The 23105-nt window shown below is 40.4% G+C and overlaps 1 protein-coding gene across 1 annotated transcript; it reads left to right on the top strand.

Moving 5' to 3' along the window:
* Window positions 1-2928: 2928 nt before the first annotated feature.
* LOC106892738 (spectrin beta chain, non-erythrocytic 5-like) lies at window positions 2929-22740 on the top strand. The gene is made up of 15 exons (XM_014950155.1): window positions 2929-3009; window positions 4013-4129; window positions 6579-6746; window positions 8016-8135; window positions 8958-9115; window positions 9971-10199; window positions 12742-13373; window positions 14550-14688; window positions 16068-16300; window positions 16748-16901; window positions 17805-18005; window positions 19603-19809; window positions 21013-21204; window positions 21913-22065; window positions 22606-22740. Exons 2-15 carry the CDS (start codon window positions 4019-4021, stop codon window positions 22738-22740), a joined length of 2832 nt encoding a protein of 943 aa, XP_014805641.1. The 5' UTR covers window positions 2929-3009; window positions 4013-4018.
* The last annotated feature ends 365 nt before the right edge of the window (window positions 22741-23105 follow it).

Raw genomic sequence — 23105 nt, 5'->3', positions numbered from 1 at the left:
GCAGATAAGAAAGGGTGCAAAAAACCTAACGCCTCTGATGTGGCTGCCGCTTTGCAGAAGGGAATCCCACATCAGGGTCCTTCCTGTTAAGAAACAAGAAAACCACTTCAGACTGAACACAGGGCCAAGGGAGGATGCTCTTTGAGCCCTTCTCCACCTTCCTGAGATCGCTGGCCGGGCTCCCCTTCTTTGCCGAGCCAGCAAGAGAGGGTCCATAATTAGCCTGGAGGGGTGATTTTTTTCTTGGTCCCTCCAGGAAGCTGCACACAAATATTTTTGTGCCCTTCCTCTTACCTTGTTAGGATATAAATAATTGAGGAAATGTCTTTATTTGTCAGCGTCACGTAAACCTCCACTGTTTCAACTTTGAACTGTAGATAGATACTACAAATGGAGATAGGCATTCAGGAGTTAGTGAAATTTCAAACCGCATCATTGATTGTCTTGTATCGTCATAAAAAACAAAACCAATGTTTCACATATTTAATCATTTAGATAATAATTAACTTGCAATAGGGAGAAATGCCTGCATCCAGAGCCTATTCACCTACTGTTCCTCTGCCTCCCATTTGACAGGAGCAAGGACATTTTCTCAACACACACAACCTGACCAACCTGTACCAGATTAAAACCAACTGCCTATAATCCTACCTTTAGAAGAACGTATGTATAACTAAAAGCAAGACAGAAAAGAGACGAGTTGAATTATAACTAGGCAATGAGCTTATGGAAGATATGCAAACAGTTGTTGAATTTATATCCCTTTCTTCCTCTCATCCTATTTTCCTATTTAATGATCATTAAGAATGGCATTCTGTTAGTTGGCTGGTGAATGTGAGCCCAGGAATTTGGAGGGAATATGTTGAGTAATACCTGTAACATATGTATTCATATTTTTGTTTTCAGCTGTCTCATGTGATGCTATGTATGACATTTTTCTAGGGTGTGTATGACAATACAAATTTTGTCGATCAAGTTTTGCCTGTACTGAGTTTTGGGGGGTTTGTTAATTTCATCTTACGTGTTTCCTCCCGTCACTTTTGGATGCAAACTAAACTACACTTGCCAGAAGGGAAAAGACTGCTATTCCCTTACCTCATCTCTGAGCTAGACAACATCAGTTGCAGCTTCTGATTTCAGATGCCTGCCTGCTTTCTAGCAATGATTCCCAGCACCATCCCTCTGGTTCTCAGAAATGATGCCAGGTCAATATGTTCTGTGCTTGTGCAACCTTGTAAGTGACAGAAAGGACTCACTGCTATATAAGTTACCAGAATTATTTTCCTTTTTTGTTATTAATGAGAAGTCCATCAACAGCAAACTTCAGAAGCAGCTGCCACTGCCAGCTTGATCCCAGTTTGCCCTGCCAGCAGCAGGTATCTGTGTACGTGAGCTTCCTCAGAGAAGTGATGAGCAAATTCCTAACGCTTCACAATTTCACCTTTTTGTTTGCCATATCCCAATTTAACCACCTGGGAATTGCTCTGATCTTTGTACCCTCTGCTGTGCTTTCGTTTTCAGACTCCATTGTCAGGTTCAATTTCCCAGGTAAGCATTCCTTTAGAAAAGCCACCTGTGATCAGTCAGAGCCTTCAGTGAAAATGTGAAAGATGCTCTTTACCAAAGTGTCAGCATGATGAATGACTGTTTTCACTGCTTCATAGCAATTTTGGTGCTGTTCACACATCATTTTTGACTATAAGAATTGGACAAGGCCTGTGACAATCTTTACTCGTTGTGTTCTGATGGGTTATTTCCTTTAGATCAGATGAAAGGTTCATAGGTAGATCATAAATACTTGGCCTCTGTTCCTGAATTCAAAGGTTGTTTTGCATGAAAACAACGAGCTGAACATAGGACTAGGAGTGGATCGACAGCTGAGAGTCATTCTCCAGAGTGACCAACTGCTGAACGTCAGAAAGGAGTTCCTCCAAACCTGAGTAAGTATTTTTATTTTTTTTTAATGTTCTTTGGTCTTTTTTGCTACTGTATTATTATAGCCAGATTTGACTCTTAGCACTGCCTTTGCGTCCTGCAAATGCAGATAACATGTTATAGATCCGTTTTCAGGTAATCATCTACTGATGCAGGGAGCATTTCTAACTGAATTTAATAAAGCAGGTGAGCTGCAGCAAATAAGCTTCCCTTGTACCTGAAGGAAATCAGTTTGGTCATTGTTCAGGGTGGCTGCAATGCTTGGATAACAATCCTTTTAAAAAAAGGAGACCACAGACATTCTGTGAACCATTTGGCAAATTCAGAAATGGCATTATGATATGGGTTTAACTATATGGGTTTATTACATGGGAGTGAGTTAATATCACCCCTCTGGCAGGGAAAGGCAATTCTTTGAGTATCTGCTCTCCAGATGGAGAAAGCAGGCAGTACTGAACTAGACCAAAAGATCAGAAAATATTGTGAGGGTCATATTTGTAGTTCCATTTCAAACTTTGCTAAATTCTTCCTTCTTAAGGCTTCCATGTATGGTTGTGAGCCTTCCCTGTGTTGTTGCTGAACTGTCAGGCCTTAATGCTGTCCATGTTTTGCAGAAGTCAAGCACTGGCGGTTGAGAAACATCTGCCAAAAAAAAAAAAAAAAGCAGTAACAAATCACAAATTGTTGCTTCTGTACTTGCCACACCTTTTCATCTTGTAAAATGGAAAAATTCTTCCTATTTCTTAGAGCATGGCAATCAGGCAAGCAACTTCCCATATACAGTGGCTGCTGTTGTTCATTCCCTGTTGCTGTCACCTCACATTAAGACAGATAATGTGGGTTTTTTTGGTATTTTATGTTTTATGAATCAAAAAATCTCAGAGCTCGGCCTTCGCGAAATGGACACAGAGTATTTGGGAAGCAGGTCACCCTGCTCCACACCTCTGCAGTTTGTCAGAGGTTTTAATTTCTCATTCCTTTCTCTCTTTGCAGTGGGTTGACAGCAGCAGACACCTCTCTCTTCTACCGCCATTCCAACAGGTTTCTTGGGTTTGCAGCTAGGCTGATACCCAGGTAATACTTACAATTATGGCAGTAGTTCAAGATGATGATGTTTGGTTGCTAAACATGTCTGTAGCTCTGGATCTTACACTGATGTTTACTTTTTGTTAAGTGCTTCTCTTGCCTTTGTAACAGCAAGGTCACTGCTGTTACAGATTTACACCATAAGCCAAATGACTCCAAAAGAGTTACTCAGTTGAGCTGAGATCCAGTTTATTGTGTCACAGACTCTAAAGAGAAGAGTCTTCCTTTCTTATCTTCCTGAATGTTCAGCTTGGGTGCTGTGATGAATTGCAAGCCTGAATTTTCACTGGTACGGGTGAGGCAGAGAAGTCTGACACAGCCCGGGGAAGAGGAATAATGCTTCCCGACTCCCATCCTAGGACCTTGTCCATGTGATTGTGGACCTGTGTCACCATCCTTACAGTGACAGATATGCAAAAACTGAACTAATGAGAGGAAAGACAGGGGTTGGTTCAATTTCCTCTCTAAGCAGCTATTTTATTTCTGTTGGAAATACTGTGGTCTGAAAGCCAACAGCAGCATCTCAACCGGTCCTCAGAGAACATAACACAGTTTCAAGCTCTGTGTTAGAAGGGCTTTGCAGATCCCTGTTTCTGGCAGGGTTTAAGATCAGTTCTCTGTCATGTGCTTCCAGCACACTCAAGGAAGTTATTGGCAGCTTTCAGATCATGGTGCTTCTGATGGGATCAAGTCACTGGGGAGCTGCTGAAAGATAGAAAGTAAAGCTGCACAGATACATGTCATGTTTTTATCTTGAAACTAGAGATGCATTTGAAAAGGGAGAACTCAAGTACATTAAAAATAAAGTTGAGGGAAATTAAAAGTGCAAAGTACAAGAGGAAACTAGGGTATTATACTGGGTGTGGTATCAAATCTTGTACCCGTGGGGCTGGGTTCCCTACGTACGCTGGGCACGTTACTCTTTTTTTGTAACTGGCCAGGCAGATCTTTTCAGCACTGAGCACCTCACTGGAGTTTCTGACTTTCCTAGGTGACCATGGATACTGAATATGAAAAAGATCATATCAAAAAGCTGCAGGAGCAGCGTATGTTCATGCAAAAGAAAACCTTCACCAACTGGATGAACAATGTTTTCTTCAGGAATGATGTAGGTGGTTCCTTCATTTTTTTTTCCCTATTATTTATTTATGTATTTCATTTATTTATTTCACCCGCTGTATGCTTTTTTTTTGTTATTTTTTACTATTTTTCCTGAGTGTCATGACACACATATGCAAACAAGGAAGGCTTTGACTAAGCAGAGTGCTCCAGCCCATATCTTTTACCTTACATCTGCCTCCATTGTCCGTGTTACCAGTGTTTCCTGAAATTATGGTTCACTTCTGTAGGCTTTACAACCCTGTCATATTGTGGTGTCCACTGTATCTTGGTGGTCGTCTCAGAGGAAGATCTTTATTTGCTCTTCTTTTTCCTTTAAGTAAAGTACCTTCAAATGTCTGAATTTTCCGCAACAACGTTCAGTTCTTAATTGGTCAAAATTTAAGACTTTCTGCTTTGCCTAATCGGTCCAGCTCGGGCTGCTGCTCAATGACTGAAAAAATTGCCTTAAGTCTAGCAATTTCAGACATACTACCATGTAAAGTACAGACCAACTTGTTTTCAGTAAGTCCCAGACTTCCAAAAAGCTTCAGAGCTAGTCTACAGTGGATTTGTGTGTTTAAGGTAACCCCAACATATTCCAAATGTCTCCAGACTGACTGCAGATAAACTCATTTCAGGCACAAATGATGTAGCTGTGTCACAGCAGGGAATCAGATCTTATAAAAACGATTCCCTTTTCTAGAGTCTGTAGCTGGTATTAATTAAAATGGACCTTGGTGACACCAAGCAGGACTAGGGCTCTTAGTTCTATACTAGCTCATCACTGTTATATGATGTTTCAGTACTAGATGCATTGTTTTCAGGGTTATGTTTTAAATTAGTGATTAGTGCAAAGGCAGCCTCAGAGCACAGAAAGCTTTAAAATTTATTTTTCTTACCTAACTTGCAGAAAGTTAGGGTTTTATGGTACAGGAAATTATTTCTGTTTAGCAGAATATAAATAGATAAATATATACTTTCTCATTTTAAAACCACCTTCAAGTTCAAAGATTAAAATGTCAGTATTAACTTCCTGAACAGTACTTGTTCATGTATCATAAAAGCATGGGGAGAAAAGCCTGCGAGAGCTTATCCAAGCCATATACGGTAAGAAACGGTGCAGAGACTGATGGCTTATCTAGGTCTCCTCAGCAAGGGAGTCTCAGCTTTTCAGCACACACTGTAACATGATTGGGTTGTACAAAAGGACACTGCAGTAGTCTCAGCTGCCCTGTTGACTCCTTCATAAAGATGCTATTGGATTGAATTTGTTAAGCAATCTGTGGCTGGTATCTTTATGAGACGAATGATGCAGCAAAGCTATTAAAACTATTGCTGGGTGAGGCATAAAGCACTTATATGAAGACTGTCTCTTTACAAATTTAAATGGAACTATTCTTCATTTAGAGAAGTGTCACAGAATATAAGGGCTTTAACTTTTTTTTATGGTAAAATAACATAGGCAGAATTTTAAGTTTATTTAATATGCAAAAAGTTGGCAACTCAACAGGGAGTTTTTCATGGGGATAATCAGTCAGAGAAAGTTGTAAATTCTTGTTCCACACACAGTACAGGCTTAAAGACTCTCTTTGCACTTTCAGTGCTTTCTTCTTTCTCTGGAGAAACTGTTAAACTGATTAATAATTGATGAGGAATGAAAAAGTGCCTGTTCCCCCCCCCCCCCCGATATAACTATTCTCTGAATTAAAAAAGCTACTACTTGCATTCAGAATTACTTTTTTGTTCTGAAGACAAAAAGTTATTTACCATGATTTCAAAATCACAGTAAATTATTGTTGGATGGGTGTGTGGTATGGTTTTAATGTCACTTCTTGATGGCTAGTGGCATAAGGCCAAACGGAAACGCCCACAAGCAAGTTCTTGTTAGGTCAGAGTACACACTGTGTCATATTGTATCACCTAAGCACTGGGTGACCTCACTACTGGCAGAAATTAAATACGTTTTTTTAAAAGATCTTAATCTTTCGCTTAGTGTGAGATGCTGGCTAAAAATATGGAGACTTTGGGTGGTGGCGCAGGTCTAAGCAGGATGTAACAGACTTTGTTGAGACTATGGTGGAAAAACTGAGTCATTGAATGGGACTGTCGGCTCAATTTTTAAATGAAATGCATTGCTCAGAACAAAAAGTTGAAAAGATTCATTTGAATTGAACTAAAAAATGTCAGCACTTTCAAAATGTTTGATTTTGAAAATGCTGAATTCTTTTATATGTTTTCAAAATCTCCTGTATTTTTCTTTATTTGTCAGTTGTGTTTTGTGGTTGCTTTTTTTTTTTTTTGACATCAGCCTACTTTCATAAATAACATCAGTCCTCCTGCAAATGCATTTTTTGTGAATTAAGATTCATCACTTTTCACGTATATTCACTGACATACAGAATTCTCAGTGAAAGAGCATTCAGCCAGAGTCTGTATTGTGTGACTGGTCTTCACAGGTAAAGATTGAGATAGACAATATTTACACCGACTTGAAGGATGGCATCTCTCTCATGCGACTCCTTGAGCTTCTCTCTGGAGAAGCTTTGCCCAAACCAAACCGGGGAAAGATGAGAGTGCATTTTCTAGAGAACAACAGCAAAGCCATCTCATTTCTGAAATCCAAGGTAAGTTAATATTGATACTAGAGGTCAAAACAGCTTATGTATGTTACTAACTAATTTTAGTATTATGTTCATTATGATTTCCCCCTCTAATACACAGTAAGATAGTCTTCCCTTTAGTAAGGGAAAAGAGAACAATCAGATTTGAATTTCTTTGTTATTTGAGTAACATGACTTACAAACAGCTAATGTTCCCCCCAAACAAGACACAGAAATACAGTACACTTTCATTTAGGTGTGTCTTTCTAGATGTTATGTTTGTGTAGATGTTGGGGGAAAGCAAACCTTATTAGGCAAAGGTGAAGCTACCTGCTATAAAAATGGAGATTTTTAGAGCTCTGATTCTAACAGTTTCAGCAAGCCATTGCAGTGGGTTTATTTATTCCAATTGTGCATCCTCATTTCAGGGAGTCACTATGACATTTATTTTCTTTTCTGAGCAATAAATTTGTTGTAGACCTCTCTAGAGAATTGTCATACAAAACTCTGTGCTATGAATTCGAAAGGAGCAGAGGGGTTTCATAGCAGTAGATGTGGGAAAGTATATCATGTCTGGATATTTGCTAATTACAAAACAGATGCAATAGAGCATGTGGCTCTGGCTGACAGATGCCTGCTAAGGGTCCAGACCACGTAAGGCCCAGTGTTAAGTGCACACCCAGGCTCTGCCAGCTGGACCAGCCAACCATCGCTTCTCATGTGAGTCCACCCTCCAGAGAGGGGATCATGCAGACAGCAGGAGCCAGCATAGCATGCTCAGACTTCTTGAAGAGATATCACCTTCTTGGCATAAACAAAAATCCTGCTTGCTGTTTGAGTATTAAGAGAGAAGGCAGCCATGGTTTCTCTAGTAGGATGTTTGTACTGTTTGGTGTGCCGAGGAGCTATATGCCGACTAGCTGGCTGGAGACCAGCCAGAGGAGATGGTCTTTGAGCTTGTCCTGCCACCGCTCCTTTGGAGGAAAGGACTGTTGAATAGTGTTGCTTTCCTCTCCTTAACCACCAGTTTTCAAAACCCTTAGAGGAACTTTAAATCTTTGAGACCACCATCCCTTTGCCGGGCTTTTGCTGAAACTCATCCTTGGTGGACATGAACATAGGGTGTGAACATAGGAACTTGTAGGTATATAGACAAATGAAGAGATCACATAAAACTTGTTTCCTTAAGAAAACAGCCTGAACACCTTCTTCAATAATAGCTTGTTACACAGATATCTCCTTCAGAGAACTGGACATGAGAACTTTTATGCTGAATGGATATTGATTTATTAGCAGGTACAAGTAAAAGTGATTGGTCCTGAGAATATCGTAGATGGTGACAGAACCTTAATCCTGGGACTTATCTGGATCATTATACTTCGTTTCCAGATTTCATCTATCAAACTTGATAAGGTAAAACAGCATCTTTGTCTTTTTGACTGATTAGAGTATTTCAGATACTCTGTAGAGTTTCAGGCAGACAAGGACCATTTTGATGATGTTTCCTGCCCCTTTGTATCATGCAGATCCTATAATATTACCCGGGTACTCAGCCAGCAATTTCTGAATTTCTAAAACCAGCGATTGAATCAATCTTTTAGTTTCTCAGAGATAGAAAACAGTAACTTGGAGATAGATAGAATATTCATGTTCATCTTTTCCACAAACTTTTTACTGGCTTTTGACTCCAGAAGATTTCTCTCATGACGGTTCTCTCTCTAGATCTGAACTGCATGCTGCTCCTTTGCTTTTTCTCTGAAGAAAAGTATTTTTGTTTAGATTATTAAACATGTACTTTAAGTACATGAAAGGTAAGATCCTTGAAGGTATTATGAAATCAAAGTTAATAATTTCTAATATTAGACCTGGATACATTATATTTTGTTTCTGAGTTCTTGTTCACAGCTAAGAAAACAAATAAACTGGGCTTTGCTTTCCACTTAATTTCTACAAACTTTGCAGAAGAGAAACATTTAAAAACTTTTTAACACCTTCATTTCATGTTATAATTTCTGAGTTCATTCATTTCACTTTTACTTTAACAGAAAAACTTCTACTTTCATGTTAAATCATTTTACCTTCATGGCAGATACAGTCTTCAGGTTATGAATTTGAAGGGATTTGTGACTAGAACACAAGTAATAGAAAGTGAACATTGGAAACATAAGATAAATCCACTGATGCTACTTTCATATATTGCTCACACTGATTTTTCTTTTCCTGCTCTCTTCACAGGAAGAATTTGGAGGCAAAGCTGATGGTCTGCTTGCCAATGAAGCCTTACTACTTTGGTGTCAGCATAAAACTGCCAGCTACTCCAATGTGAATGTAAAGGACTTCTCCAAAAGCTGGAGTGATGGACTGGCCTTCAATGCGCTCATACATGCTCACAGGTATGATCTGATGGGTTGGTTCAGGAGGAGTTGCTCATTGCTGTTTTTAGCTCCAGCACAAGTTGTTCCAGGGTCTGAATTAAAGTATTTGTCAAGAAATTATCAAATTCTCTCTTTGCCCCGTCTCACTGAAGACTCTCTTTTCTTAAATGGGTATTCTCTCTCTGAGGAAGAAAGGACCAAAAGCTCCTGCTTGGTGATTCCCTTTGTTGGGCCTCAAGTAAAATTTCCAAGGGTCTATCACGCATCTGAGCAACGCTGCCCATTATTTGGTCTCAGCCCCTCAGTCATGTTCCCATTGCTCTTTTTCAAAAGTTATCATTTTAAAGACTGGTTTTATTGTATAGCTTCTCGTTTAATTGTAACAGAGTAAGCAACCTCTCAGTCTCTGTTATGATCCCTTCTCTGTCCCTTTGAAAAAGTGTGAAGCGAACTGCCAAAGGCAGGAGAGAAAAACCACCTGGGAGAACCTTGAACGTTTCTTCCCATTAACAGTTCTACTACATCTTCTGCCAGGATATCATGGTGGGATCCTGTAACTTCCCCAGCTGGAAGTCACCTCCCTTTTCAGAATTGCTTCTCCAGTGGGCTGTGGATTTCACCCATCTGTGAAGAGAAATAAGTGAAGGGCAGAGATTTGCTGGGAGTGGTACTTCAGTTTAATAAGGGACAGTTTTCTTCCTGTTACATAGGCAAGCAGTGACGCTCTTGAATGAAGCTCAGGGTCAGACAGAGTAATTTCAGTGTTAATGTCACATTCCTTTGTCTAATAAACAGTTTATGGTTTATAATCTGAAAGAACATATGACAAACATAAATCTTTTTTCCCTTCCACGCCCTGTTCTCCTTTTCCAGGCCTGATCTTATCCACTATAGCTCACTACGGCAGGACCAGCCCATCAAAAACCTGAATAATGCCTTCAATGTTGCTGAGAAAGAGCTAGGAATCAGTAAACTGCTTGATGCAGAGGATGTGGCCGTACCCTACCCAGATGAGAGATCCATCATGACTTATGTTTCACTCTATTACCACTACTTCTCCAGACTGAAACAAGGACAGACAATACAAAAGCGACTTGCCAAAGTAAGTGCATTTCTGTCTTCAGAAGTTAAAAGTTAAACACATAAAACTAAATTTATGTTTGAAATTGGGGTTTTTTTGTGCAAGCTCAGCTTCAGGATCACTTGACCTGAATTAAGCGGCACAGCCATTTGAATCTTGAGAAGTGTCTGTAGACTCCCTGATCTTTAAAGGGCATTGCATTTACCTCACTGAAAATGAATCCCTTTTTGACCTCACAGCTCCTGTTTGAGAACTGATGTGGTTCCAAGGCAGCTTTAGGCATTAAATCTTGGGAGGATTACTGCTAGGCAAAAGCAGACCTAGTCAACAGGTTTTTAATTTAATAGGAAAGATGATGCCTTATTCTATGAGACTACTTTGGATTTTCATTTCCTGTGAAAATCCTCACCTTTCTTTTTAGCTCCTTAGTCAGATAGAAAATGCAAAATGAAAAAAAAAACACCCCAACCAACCAAACAAGAAAAAGACATGAAAAATGAGGGAGGGCAAAAGAAGGGGAAACACTCCTAGAGAAAAGCTAAAAAAAATTCTTTTTTTGGGTTCCACATACTTTTTGTCTCACATATGATCAAAAATCCAGACTAAGACTTCCCTGGTGGTGACAAGGCAAAAAGCTTTTGCAAAGCAGGGTGTCCTCAGCTAACGAAGTGGTCTGCAACAAGAAAAAAGATGATGCCAAAACATGTATCAGTAGCAGCGATGTTCTCTGAAGAGAAGCGTTAGATGAGAGCAAGACTTGGAATTCAGTCAAACAAAGATTGGACATCAGTGAGGAGAGTGGGCAGTAGGATTTGACTCATCTACATGTGAGTCTTTGGATTTTGGCCAGGAGGCATTACTTTTCTTCTGATAAACCTGAAATAGTCCTTGAGTCACCAAGCGTGTACTAGAGGAACTCTGAGTATCAAATAGGCTGTAACTTTCATATTAAGGAAAAAAATAGAGTATTTCTTACTTTGTACTTTTTCAGTTCTTGTGCTCCACTGTTTTTTCTGTTTCGTACAGGAATATTTATTCTTTCTTTTCTCTCTCACTTTCCACTTACCTGCTTCTTTTTCTCTTTTTACCTCCTTCCCAATTTTTAGCCTGTCTCTAATATTCCATTCCTGGCTTCCTGCATTTCTGACATGCACAAATATTCAGAAGGAGAACTAAACAGTTGTTAATCTCTTCATGTCCTTAGTCCCCTCAAATAGGCAGCTCTGAACTTACTAATAGGATTGGGGAGGGAAGCCTGAATGTGTCAAGGAAGCCTTTGAGTTCAGACTAAGTGTGTGACCAGGATGGCAGAGAGAATCAACCCGGGGAGGTAAATCTCCTTTCCCCCTCCCATGGGAGGTGACCATGCATTTGCTAGGATCTTTCAGCGAGAACTGGGTACGATGGCAGAAAATACAGAAGGGAGCCCTGATGTCACGGGCTGCTTTTCCTGCACTAAAGGTTGGTGCTGTTTTACTCCTCTTCCAGCGCTGTGACACTTATTCATTGCCACACGCGCGTTCTGGTAGGTGAGAGCAGATTACCACCTGCAGGGACTGGGTTTTTGCTCAGTGCCATCTCCCTTACTAATCTGCCTGTTTGGAGCAGGTGGGCTCAGGGGAATGGTAGAGGCAGACAATATTGTTCAGTATTAAAGGTAATGTCTGCAGGAGGTCAAGGAAAAAATAAAATATAAAGTAAAAAGACAAAGATGGAAAAAAATGTGAAATGGAAAGAGAATTATTTAATTCTGCCACTTTTCATTTCATTTTGGATTTCATTTTATGTGCTTTCTCCAGTGTGTACCTGAACTTGAACTAAAAGTAGGTCAGACCACAAATAAAACAGATAAATGACCTGGGCTTAGAAAATTAGTATTAAATCAGAGTTAACGTCCTTCCAAACCCCTCTTTGGCTATAAAACATTCTCTAATAATTTATATAAAGAGAAACAGCTCCAAGAGAAGAGGTTGAGGAAGGGCTGTTTTATCACAGTCTGCTGTGGGCATGTGAGAGAACCAGGATCTTATCTGATGGTCTTCTACAGCCTAAGGTGGTGAAGCTAAGAGAGTGTAATTGCATATTAAATGGGATAAAACTGTTTAGGTTTTAGGAATGAGAACGGAAAAAATGAATCTGTTGGGTTTTTTTTCATTGTGAAACAAAAAGTCTGAATCCTCAGTTTGGGATTCTTGCTTTCTAGTCAGCCCACATAGGAATGGCTGTCAGTCTCCACATGCATGCTGTTTATTCAAAAATGAACCTTTTCTTAAATAAAAAAAGACTAATTGAGACATTAAACAATAGTTATTTATCTGTGACCTATGGAATGTTATTCTAGGATTTCACCTGCCCTCAGATGTGATAGCTACCACCACATGGGTATTAAAATGTGATGGCTGTGGCAACGTGGTTGTTTAAAACTATTTTCCTGACACTTGTTCACGTGACATATTCCACTATTTGAATCCTAAGCTTGGTTTATGAAGATGCTGCTTTTTGTTCACCCACCTTGCTTCAATCTGCTTCTTATGTGGCTTAAAACTTCATATTCCCATCACAGATCGTGTTCTTCCTGAAGGAGATAGATGACTTGAAGCTTCTATATGAGCAGATGGTCTCTGACCTGCTGAAATGGATTAAACAGAAGGTGACAGAACTGGATGATCGTCGTTTCCCTAACTCTCTTCAGGAAATGTGGCTGCTGATGGCCAACTTCAAGACCTTCCGCACTGTGGAGAAACCTCCCAAATATCAGGAGAAGGGCATGATTGAAGCTCATCTCTTCAACATTAGGACCAAGCAGAGAGCCAACAACCAACGGCCATACTTGCCCCCAGAGGGGAGGACACTGCAGGATGTGGAAAAGCACTGGATTATCCTGGAAAAGGCAGAACACAACCGGGGAAAAGCACTGCAGAAGGAGATGCTGAGGCTAGAAAGGCTGGAACAGCTAGCCCAGAGGTTCCTGAAGAAGGCAGCCCTGCGTGAGTCCTACTTGGAAGACATGAGGAAAGTGATTGGGAAGCAGGACTTCTGGCCAGAAAGTGTAGACAGGATGGAGGCTGCCAGTAAGAAGCTGGAAGCCATCGTAGCAGATGTACTCCCCAGGAGGGAACGCTTCACAGCTTTGGATGAAATGGCCACGGTCATCAGCCGGGAGAACTATCATGGCAAAGACCAAATTGTGAAGAAGTGAGTGACGATCATGAGACTGTGTAGTGGTGGAGGTTGAAATTAATTAAAATGCTGTGGTGTGGTGGAAGAAAATGAATTGTAGCTATGAATTGTAGCTCTGTTCCTCATGAGCAGAACTGGCAGGAATTTATTCTACCTGTGAAGAGTTTCAGCAGATGAGACAAGTGCTTCATTGTAGCTATGAATTGTAGCTCTGTTCCTCTTGAGCAGAATTGGCAGGAATTTATTCTACTGTGAACAGTTTCAGCAGATGAGACAAGTGCTTTACCTTCTTTAATATTTTAATCATTTTCTTGAATGATCAACCCCTCAGACTGATTTCTGGTGAAAAATAGTTTTAAGTTCATTACATATAAAAATTCTTGTTCTGCCAAAAGTCCTATCTTCCATCAGAAGTGCTTAGAGGGATATATTTTTTTCCAAGTCAACACTTTTTTTTTTTTTCAGTGTGTAGTTTGGGGAGATACAGGTTAGTTAAGGCACAAAGTCTTCTCAGGTTGACTCCAGTTTTGGAGCAAATCTTGAGAAGTTATGACTTCTCTGATCAATATAGCCTGATTTCGGAATGGCTAAGAATGCTGTACAAATAATTTCTCTTGTGGTATTTCAATGCTTTTCTAAGTTCAAATAAAATCAGAAACCTGTGAGAAAACTAAGAAAAACAGTTATGAAAGAGTAAACTAAACTCTTTATGAGATCAGATTGTGACTCATAGTATGGTTTGGATTAACTTTTTACTTTAACCAGCCATTTAAAGACAACTTCTTTTTTTCCAAATAAACTCTTTATGAGATCAGATTGTGACTCAGTATGGTTTGCATTAACTTTTTACTTTAACCAGACATTTAAAGACAACTTCTTTTTGTCCAAGCCTTTCCATTGTATCAAATGAAAGCAATATGGGATGTCAGGTATGAGGATCCATAAAAAACAAGGCTAAATTAGAAAAGTGAATGACAGTTGATGTGCTAGCCAAAATTCCTCACCATGATCACACTAATTAGGTAACAAGATTGCTTTGGCCTGTTTTCTGATTGTGATCTGTCTTCTTGCACGAGTGGCAGGAGTTGTGTGTGTTCACTCAGCTTTTCTAAAGCTGCAAGCGCTGAGAATCTCCCAGTGCTGCCCAAAGTCTTTAGTCCAAATTAGTAATTTTTTGCTCTTCCTTTGTAGGCAAAACAGCATTTCAAAGCAATGGCAGGATCTTCTGGAACAGCTGCAGAGACGACAACACTCTCTGGGTGTAATGCAGGAAATTCTGGGCCTCCTGAGGGACACTGATGCCATTATCGAGGAGCTGAAAGAGCTGCAGGTACTGAGCTCTCTCCACCAGCACACAGCTTGCACTGCTACCAGTGTACCTCCCTAAAAAAGCCCCTATGTTCCTGGGAGTGCCTGGTGCCAGCAGAAAATAAGTCTATCAGCTTAGAAAAAATACACCCTTTTTACTTAAATGCCAAACTGTGCATTTCAGTTCATCATTGAAGGTAAATACATGAGAAAAAATTGGCTTTGCTACAGGGGCTCTCCCTAGTCAGATACAGTATTACAGGGAGTGCACAACAGGTTCAAGTTATGTAGTAAAATAAAGATGAGAAATAATCTCACCTAAATTTAGAAGTGTAAAAGCAAACATGGAATAAAGCAGCCTCCTGTTCCCATTCCAAGTAATTCTTCTGAATTACCTTCTGAAAGTACCTCCAGTCAGGTGGGGTCTAGCTCAGGCATATGTCTGGCTTTCAGGTATTTAAACTTGTGAGAGAGAAAAGTTCCGGTGTAAATGCACAGCGATTCCTTTTATCAAGAATTTCCAAGTGTTAACAGAGTGTCAGAGCCCATATTTTCTCTTTAGCATAGGAAATAACTAGTTCAATATTCATTTTGTAATGGCAGGAAGTATATATACATCCTTCAGTCTTGCCTTGTCTTATTTAAAGGCCTTGCAACTACAGGTTGCCTTGTACCTGAGTTGAAAGCATCAACATGCTGTATGAAGTTGTGAATTTCAAATTAAAGATAAGAGCTGTCTGGAACTTGTTAATCTTCCTGTCTTAGTGATAGTAAGCAAAGAACACTTAATGGTAATAATGTTGGAACCATGACAGCCTGAGGATATGGGAGAAGACTGGTAAGGAAAGATAACTTCCTACAATGGGATTGATAGTTGTATCCAACAACTAGAAAGAGGACAGACTTTTAAGCACTTGGTACCTTCATCAGCCACCAATTAAATAGTATGAAGTACTTCTTCTCATTATTTAGATAGCAAAGGCAATTAAATTCCTCAAACAAAAAAACATTGCGGTCAAAACATACCATAAAATGTGATATTGTAGAATTCTGCAAATACAGACTGCGAATCAATCTGCCTATAGATTCCTTGCATCCATGAATTCTGAGACCTTGAGTGCTTAATCAGTACAAATAACTTAGGTGTGCAAACAGATGCTTATTTGAAGAGACTATTACCTGCACTGCAGTAGATAGAAACTCTGGATTGCTGCCATCAGCTTGTTGAAATTGAAAGAAAAATATGACTCCTGTAATCAGAAAGATTTCAACTTTACCTAGCTGACATCACTCTTTCACATTTAGAAGCTTGGAGAGTCAACAGGAACCTTTCAGCTGATTTCTTTGAACTGAGCCCCTGGATGGATTCTCTGCCAATGCCTTCTGTTTCTCACTTTGCAGGGGCTAGTGAGTTCTCAGGACTGTGGGAAGCAGCTCCTGGAAGTAGTAGATTTGCTGCAGAAGCACAACTTGGTTGACTCGCAGATCTCTTCCTATGGTGATAGACTGACACACATCACCCAGAAGACAGCAGAAATCGGCAAGGACAGCACAGCTAAACCAGAAGTGCTTTATGCGAAAGTTCAAATGCTCCGTCAGCTGTATCAGAACCTCACAGCTCTGAGCAAGTCACGGTAGGGCTATACTCATGGCTCTGTTTTTCCTGATTAGAATGGCCAATCACTCCCTTAATCAAAAGACACAGCTTCCCAGCATTTGAAATATTTCATTTCTCCATTTATAAATATGTAACACAACAACTGGAGTGTTTTGATTGCAGTTGACTGAAAGAGATCACTCGTTTTCATAGATGAAAAATAGCTTCATTCTCAGCATTTATTATGGCTTGCTCTATGTGAAGTCTGAATAGCATGTGGTTGTCTCCTCCTTTCCTAGAGGAAGAGAAAAATGTAATTTTGTTTCCCTTGTCTTCTTCCATGAATAGATTAACCTATGACAAAGTGAAGTTAAATTAAGGAATTCAAATTTTTGATTTTCTAAATTCTTCTTTGATTATGCTACCATTGTCTCCATGGGATCCTAATTCTGATTGAGAGATACTGTTTGCTTCTTTGTTTCAGAAAATCCCAGCTAGAAGAGGCTTTGAAGCTTTTTGAATTCTTCCGTGACTGCAAAGAAGAAGAATCGTGGATCTCTGAGAAATGGAAGCTAGCAAGAACAACAACATTAGGGAAAGATGTCAGTCAGATTACAGCCTCCATTCAGAAGCACAAGGTATCTTACTTTGATGGTGGTGCCTTGTCTTTGTATTATAGCAAGATTTTAGAACATTTATGTTGTTCAGTTCAGTCAGTGCAGCACTTACAGGAAAGCCGTCAAACCACTCTTATCTCAAGTGTCCTGACCACTGTTTGGAATTTTAAAAAAATTTATAGGGTAGGGATTTTTCCCCAAGAAGGGAAGGAAAGAGTAGAGAAGGAATATGCTTCATACTGGACTAGAAGTGCAGCTCCTAGTGAAGACATTGGGCTCCATGTAAGCTCACTTTGGGTAGGAGGAAAAGAAGGTTGCTAGCTTTTTTTTTTCCACTCACCTTTTCTGGCCGAGAGAGATATGAGGAAAGAAAGAGATGGTGAAAAGAAGACAGATATAAGCAGGCAGGATGGATAACATTGTGTGAGCTTACAAATTTGTTACCACTTTCCCTAAGAGCTTGTTGTGGGCTAATATCAAAAGTTTAGCTGTATGAGCTACTGCCTTCTTATGGCAAAGAATCACTGTAAACAAGTGAAGAGACCTGTGGACTTGAGAACTTGCATGACAGAAGTGAAACAGGAGCCTCTTCTGTAATTTTAATATACATTTGTGTGCATCTGTTTGCTTATTTGTTGCCTTCTGGAAGGCATAAGACAGCTGAATTGGTGGATAACAAACGAGTATCTACTTCAGAGAAGACTGAGTAACAAGCTTCACGTCAAAGTCAATAAGCAGGACAGAATCTTGTGTGTGGGGAGCCAAGGGACAATCAAGTCAGGGCTCAGGGAAAAGTCATAGGCGTTGATAAGACACAGGGCTCTTAAAAACATATGTATTACAGTAGTGGAGAACAGGACCCCCTCTTTGCCCTCAGCTGGTGGGGACTGAGTTGTGCTGACATGTCTCCTGTCCTTCTGCTAGGCTCTTGAAGCAGAGTGCAACTCTCACAGGGCCATATGTGCCGATGTGATGAGGAGGGGCTTGGAGCTGAGCCAGAAGAACCCTATGCGCCAAGAGGACATTCTGAAACAGACAGACAACCTCCAGAAGTTGTGGCAGCAGCTCCAAGATGAGCTGGCTGATCGCAAAAGCCGTCTGCAGGCAGCAGCTCTCATCAAACAGGTAAGCAGGGCTCTGCTGTGGTGTGTGGCATGGGGGGCACAGATGGATACATTTGTGTGCATCTGTTTGCTTATTTGTTGCCTTCTGGAAGGCATAAGACAGCTGAATTGGTGGATAACAAACGAGTATCTACTTCAGAGAAGACTGAGTAACAAGCTTCACGTCAAAGTCAATAAGCAGGACAGAATCTTGTGTGTGGGGAGCCAAGGGACAATCAAGTCAGGGCTCAGGGAAAAGTCATAGGCGTTGATAAGACACAGGGCTCTTAAAAACATATGTATTACAGTAGTGGAGAACAGGACCCCCTCTTTGCCCTCAGCTGGTGGGGACTGAGTTGTGCTGACATGTCTCCTGTCCTTCTGCTAGGCTCTTGAAGCAGAGTGCAACTCTCACAGGGCCATATGTGCCGATGTGATGAGGAGGGGCTTGGAGCTGAGCCAGAAGAACCCTATGCGCCAAGAGGACATTCTGAAACAGACAGACAACCTCCAGAAGTTGTGGCAGCAGCTCCAAGATGAGCTGGCTGATCGCAAAAGCCGTCTGCAGGCAGCAGCCCTCATCAAACAGGTAAGCGGGGCTCTGCTGTGGTGTGTGGCTTGGGGGGCACAGGTGTGGTTCAGTTCGGTTCCATGAACTTCCCAAGCCCTGGGAAACATTTGACTCTGCCATTCTGATCTACACTTCTACACCAACAAACATTCACCTATCTACAAATAAAGAACTCTTATAAAAGCAGCATTCACAAATCACACAATGTTATCTCAGGCATTATCCCTTCCCCAAGTTTTTTCCTCAGTCTGTTGTTCCCATGAGACACTTTAGCAAGACTTCACAGCTTTGTTCTTGACAAAGTCTAAATTTTCTCTTTTGTCTAGTAAGTTCAACACCATTATGATTCAGCTGTTCTTCCTTTTTTCCTTCACTACTATGAGTTTTCTTTTTTTCTATTTTCCAAGTTTTTTCCTCAGTCTGTTGTTCCCATGAGACACTTTAACAAGACTTCACAGCTTTGTTCTTGACAAAGTCTAAATTTTCTCTTTTGTCTAGTAAGTTCAACACCATTATGATTCAGCTGTTCTTCCTTTTTTCCTTCACTACTATGAGTTTTCTTTTTTTCTGTTTTACCTCTATTCTACATCTCAAAATCTTGTTCAGCTTTTTTACAACCACAGCCAGGCAAACTGCAAATCCTGGAAAACAGAAGAAAACTTTTGTAGTAGATTGAGTTCATTGTTGTTGGACTATTCCTTAGAAGGAGATGCCTGTTGGAACTACATGGTGCCTACTAACATTGTACATTGTGGGTTCCTTTTACCAATGCTATCAAGTACCATAAAGTTTGAGTGAGTTAGGAGTTTTTAAAGAATTATAGAATCTATTTACTCACTGTGATTCTGTGAATTATCTGTGCTTGATGTGATCATGAAATGCATCATGGGTTTAGAGCTACCTTATTCATAGCTTTCACCACACCTGTAATAACCTTATAGCTACAAACCTAATGGTGTTTCTGCCTCATTCATTATTTTCAAAGGAAGGAGCTGGATATGATACTTTCAGGATGAAACCAAGTGTTTTTTTCCCTGTGTTCTTTCAGTACTTTGCCGACGTTGATGAAGCAAACTCATGGTTGCGAGAAAGGCAGCCCCTTCTGGCCAGCAAGGACTACGGCAAAGATGAGTCGAGCACCGAAGCACTGCTACATCGTCACTTGCGCCTGGAGAAGGAGATTGCAGCCTACTCCTCTGAGATGAGACGCCTGAAAGAGCAGGCCAACATTGCAGCAGAGCAAGCTCCAGCTGCAGTAAGTACATGAGGGGTTGTGTCACATTTTGTTGAAGAACATGAATGAGATGGGCTTTTAATTATGTAAGATATTTTGATTTTGTCATAGTAGAATTTTCCAAATTGCCTAAACAGGAGCACTTCTTTAATTCACAAGATATTTTTAGTTAGAATTAAGGCAAATTTTTATATGACAAAGAAGTTCATTGGCCACTTGTAGCCCACCTAGTTAGTGTTCTGTGATAGTGTTCTCATCTGTATTAGTTCCCTCTACCAGTCCTCACAAATACTTTTGTGCCGTTTATTCTCAGAACATTATTTCAATCAGCTTGGAAAAGTAGACATTTAATCTAAACTTCTTTTCAATTTCTTTCTGTATTCTGATGTTGTAACTAGAATTAGAATGTCTGCATTCTAATGTCTGTCAATAGAATGTCTGTCTGTCAATAATGAGCTATGATACAGCTCCAGGAGCAATTCATACAATCCCAGAATGGATGTTTAAGGCACACAAGATGCAGTCAACCTCTGCAGATGGCCCCGCTTTGTCACTGACTAGAAAGGGAACTTTTGACTTCAGATCAGTTCATTCAATGATAGAAGTTTGGGGAGATGAGTGACACGTTTCATAGCTTGCTCCTTTCACACTTCTGTGATGACTCAGTGTTCAGCCAAACCAGTTTGAGAGCTGTGAGCACCACTTCTGGTCTTTGCTTTACCTCATCATTCCAACATTAATTTTATTAGAACAAAAAAGTTTATTGCTTTGTTATTAAACATGAAAAAGTATGTAACAAGATGGTATCGATGTGCAAATAAAAGCATTTATTCACTAGGGCACTCACAGGCTTTGAAACTGGAAATGTTCAGGTACTAAAACATCACCACAAATAGAACTGTGAGCATAGTCAATCCCTTGGTTTGTTGGCAATTTTAAAAACTGGAAAAAAATCCCACCCAACTTTGATGTGGGCACAAAATGAGAATTTTTAAATAGTCAATATATTTTAAAATAAGCTAAATGAAGCTTCTTTAAACAAAACTGGAGTTTTTCAGTTATTTGGTTCATTCTTTCAGAATAATAAAAAAAAGGAAATAGATTCAAATACTGGAAACATTTTTTTTAAAGAGTCAGAATGTTGTGATTTGAACTAGCAAGTGCAGATTTTCTTTCTATGTGAAATTTTGATCCAAATTGATTCTGTTAAATTTCATTTAACAGGTGGTGAAGACAGAAGCCCTAGGTGACTTAAATCAAAAGACAAATAAGCTACAATTCAGTCGAACCTGGGCAGCATCTGAAGCTGCGTTCCCTGGAACCTCCAGTCCAGATGTCCATTTTCTTCCAGAGAACATTTGGAAGACCCAAGATGAAATAGATTCACTTTACGAAGATCTACAGAGCATGGCTGAGGTATAGTATCCCCTCCAATGCCTTGCAGTTCACAAAAGCAGTGAAGCAATGCAAAGTGCTGTGCCAACTTCTGCTTTTCAGTTTAATAATGTGCTTCAATCCTGTACTGTGGTACTAGGCTTGAGATTATAATTGACGTTTTGTATCACAATGCATCTTATGTTGGCAAAATTCCCATTTACCTTCTATTCTTTTTACTTTATGGAGAGTGGAATTTTTTGTGTAATCCTTTTTTTAAAATTTTTTTCCCCTAATGTTTGCTTGCTGCAGCTCCTAAATCTTTGGGCTGTTTTATCTGATACCAGAAAAACTAAACAACCGCAATCTGCATTCTCCATTTATTACTTTTCACTCCCACCTGCCACAATCCTGACCTAAAGATCAACACAAATATGTTGTATGGGACTTTTACATTTTCCTGAGATTACTGAGGTAAATCTTCAGGCAGCAGCAGCAAGCAGCACAGCGGCCTTGCTGCCTGTCAGGGGCTGAGCACTCTCCAACTGCTTCTCTTACGCTTTTAAACCACTGTGGCTCTGGGAAGAAGTATTGTGATCTTAAGGTAACAAGCTCTGTTCTCTTTCAGCTGTGTCTGGCAAAACTACTAAGCTACCACCTGTGTATTGTAGTTAAATCCAAGGATCTTTTCTTTACTTCAAATAGCAAGGAGTTATTACAGCAATCCTTAAATCTTCATCTGTTTTACAGGAGAGAAAAAAGGCTCTGGAGGAGATGATTGGATATTACCGCTTCTGTAGCTCTTGTGAAGAATTTCGGTCATGGATGAAAGACAAAGAGAATATTTTTCGGACTCTTCAGCCTCAAGCAGACAACGTGGAGGTCATGCAGCAGAAATATCAGGTACCCTTTTCCATGCTCACAAATGACACCTTTTAAATCAAATTGACCTTGGGAGCAGAGGTAAAGTTGAGAAATTAAGTTTTGAGAGTCTTTTTCTTCATTTCAACTTATGGAATCATGCACAGATCAGGTATTTCTTTCATGTAAACTAGGCCAGGCTTATTGAAGCCGACGTGATTATGTCCCTTTAACTTCTCCTGTGGATGTAGTAGTCTGCACAAATACCATGGTACGAAAGGACTCTTTTTGTGTTTTATCTTATGCCACTTGAAGAAAAATGCCAGATGATGAAAAAATCCTACAGTGCACTTGAATCCCAGTGGAGTGGGACATAATGTGCGTAGGCACAGGGTGCACACCAGGGGGTTCAGGAGGGCTATGGGGGAACTCCATGCACAGGTGGGCATGGTGTCAGCTGACAGGTAAATGGAGAGGATACCTGTGAAGGTGGGAGATGAGTGGATGAGTGGATTATTGAGAATCATGTCCATAAAAATGGAAAAACCTCAAATTCTGCATTCTTGTTATTTTCTATTTTAGAGCTTTTTAACGGAACTGGCTGCAGGCAAAGGCCAGCTGGGAGATATTGAAAACTTAGCTGCTAAATACGGAAAGATCAGTCCCGGCAAATATTCTGAGATCCAGATTTGGCTGGAAGAGATCAACAGCAGGTAAAGGAGCTACTGGTTAAACAGAGGATTGTCTCATGGGGGCAACTGACCTTTCATGCCCAATCTAGCCTACACTGAAAGTATACCCGTCTGATAGATTTTTAGCTCCCAGCGTTGGCCTGAGGGGAAGTTTTTGCTTGTGGCTGAGGTTTTCACTTGTGGCTGAGGTTTGCTGTATTTGGGTGCAGCTGTCACCACCAAACAGGGGGCAAAGGAATAGGGGTGCTCCCTGGGGCCTGGTCTGGGCCTGGCAGCCGGGGCCTGTCCCACCGCCCCAGCCAGGAGCAAGGCAGGCAGGGGGGCACCTGTAGTCCCCATGGCCTGACTATGTGGTGAGGGGGCACAGCTGTGGTGGGGCCAGGAAGCCCA

The sequence above is a fragment of the Calidris pugnax genome, unplaced genomic scaffold (assembly GCF_001431845.1).
Source record: "Calidris pugnax isolate Ruff unplaced genomic scaffold, ASM143184v1 scaffold68, whole genome shotgun sequence".
In the NCBI taxonomy this organism is placed as follows: domain Eukaryota; kingdom Metazoa; phylum Chordata; class Aves; order Charadriiformes; family Scolopacidae; genus Calidris; species Calidris pugnax.
Note: the sequence above shows the minus strand (reverse complement) of the source record. Positions and strands in the feature narration are given on the sequence as shown.

What these genes read in the sequence shown, in the direction of transcription:
- LOC106892738 (XM_014950155.1), top strand. Translation starts at nt 4,019, where the DNA reads ATGGATACTGAATATGAAAAAGATCATATCAAAAAGCTGCAGGAGCAG. An exon ending in TCTCATTTCTGAAATCCAAG is followed by an intron (nt 6,747 to 8,015) that starts GTAAGTTAATAT and finishes TTGATTTATTAG; the next exon opens with CAGGTACAAGTAAAAGTGAT. An exon ending in ACAGCTCTGAGCAAGTCACG is followed by an intron (nt 16,301 to 16,747) that starts GTAGGGCTATAC and finishes TCTTTGTTTCAG; the next exon opens with AAAATCCCAGCTAGAAGAGG.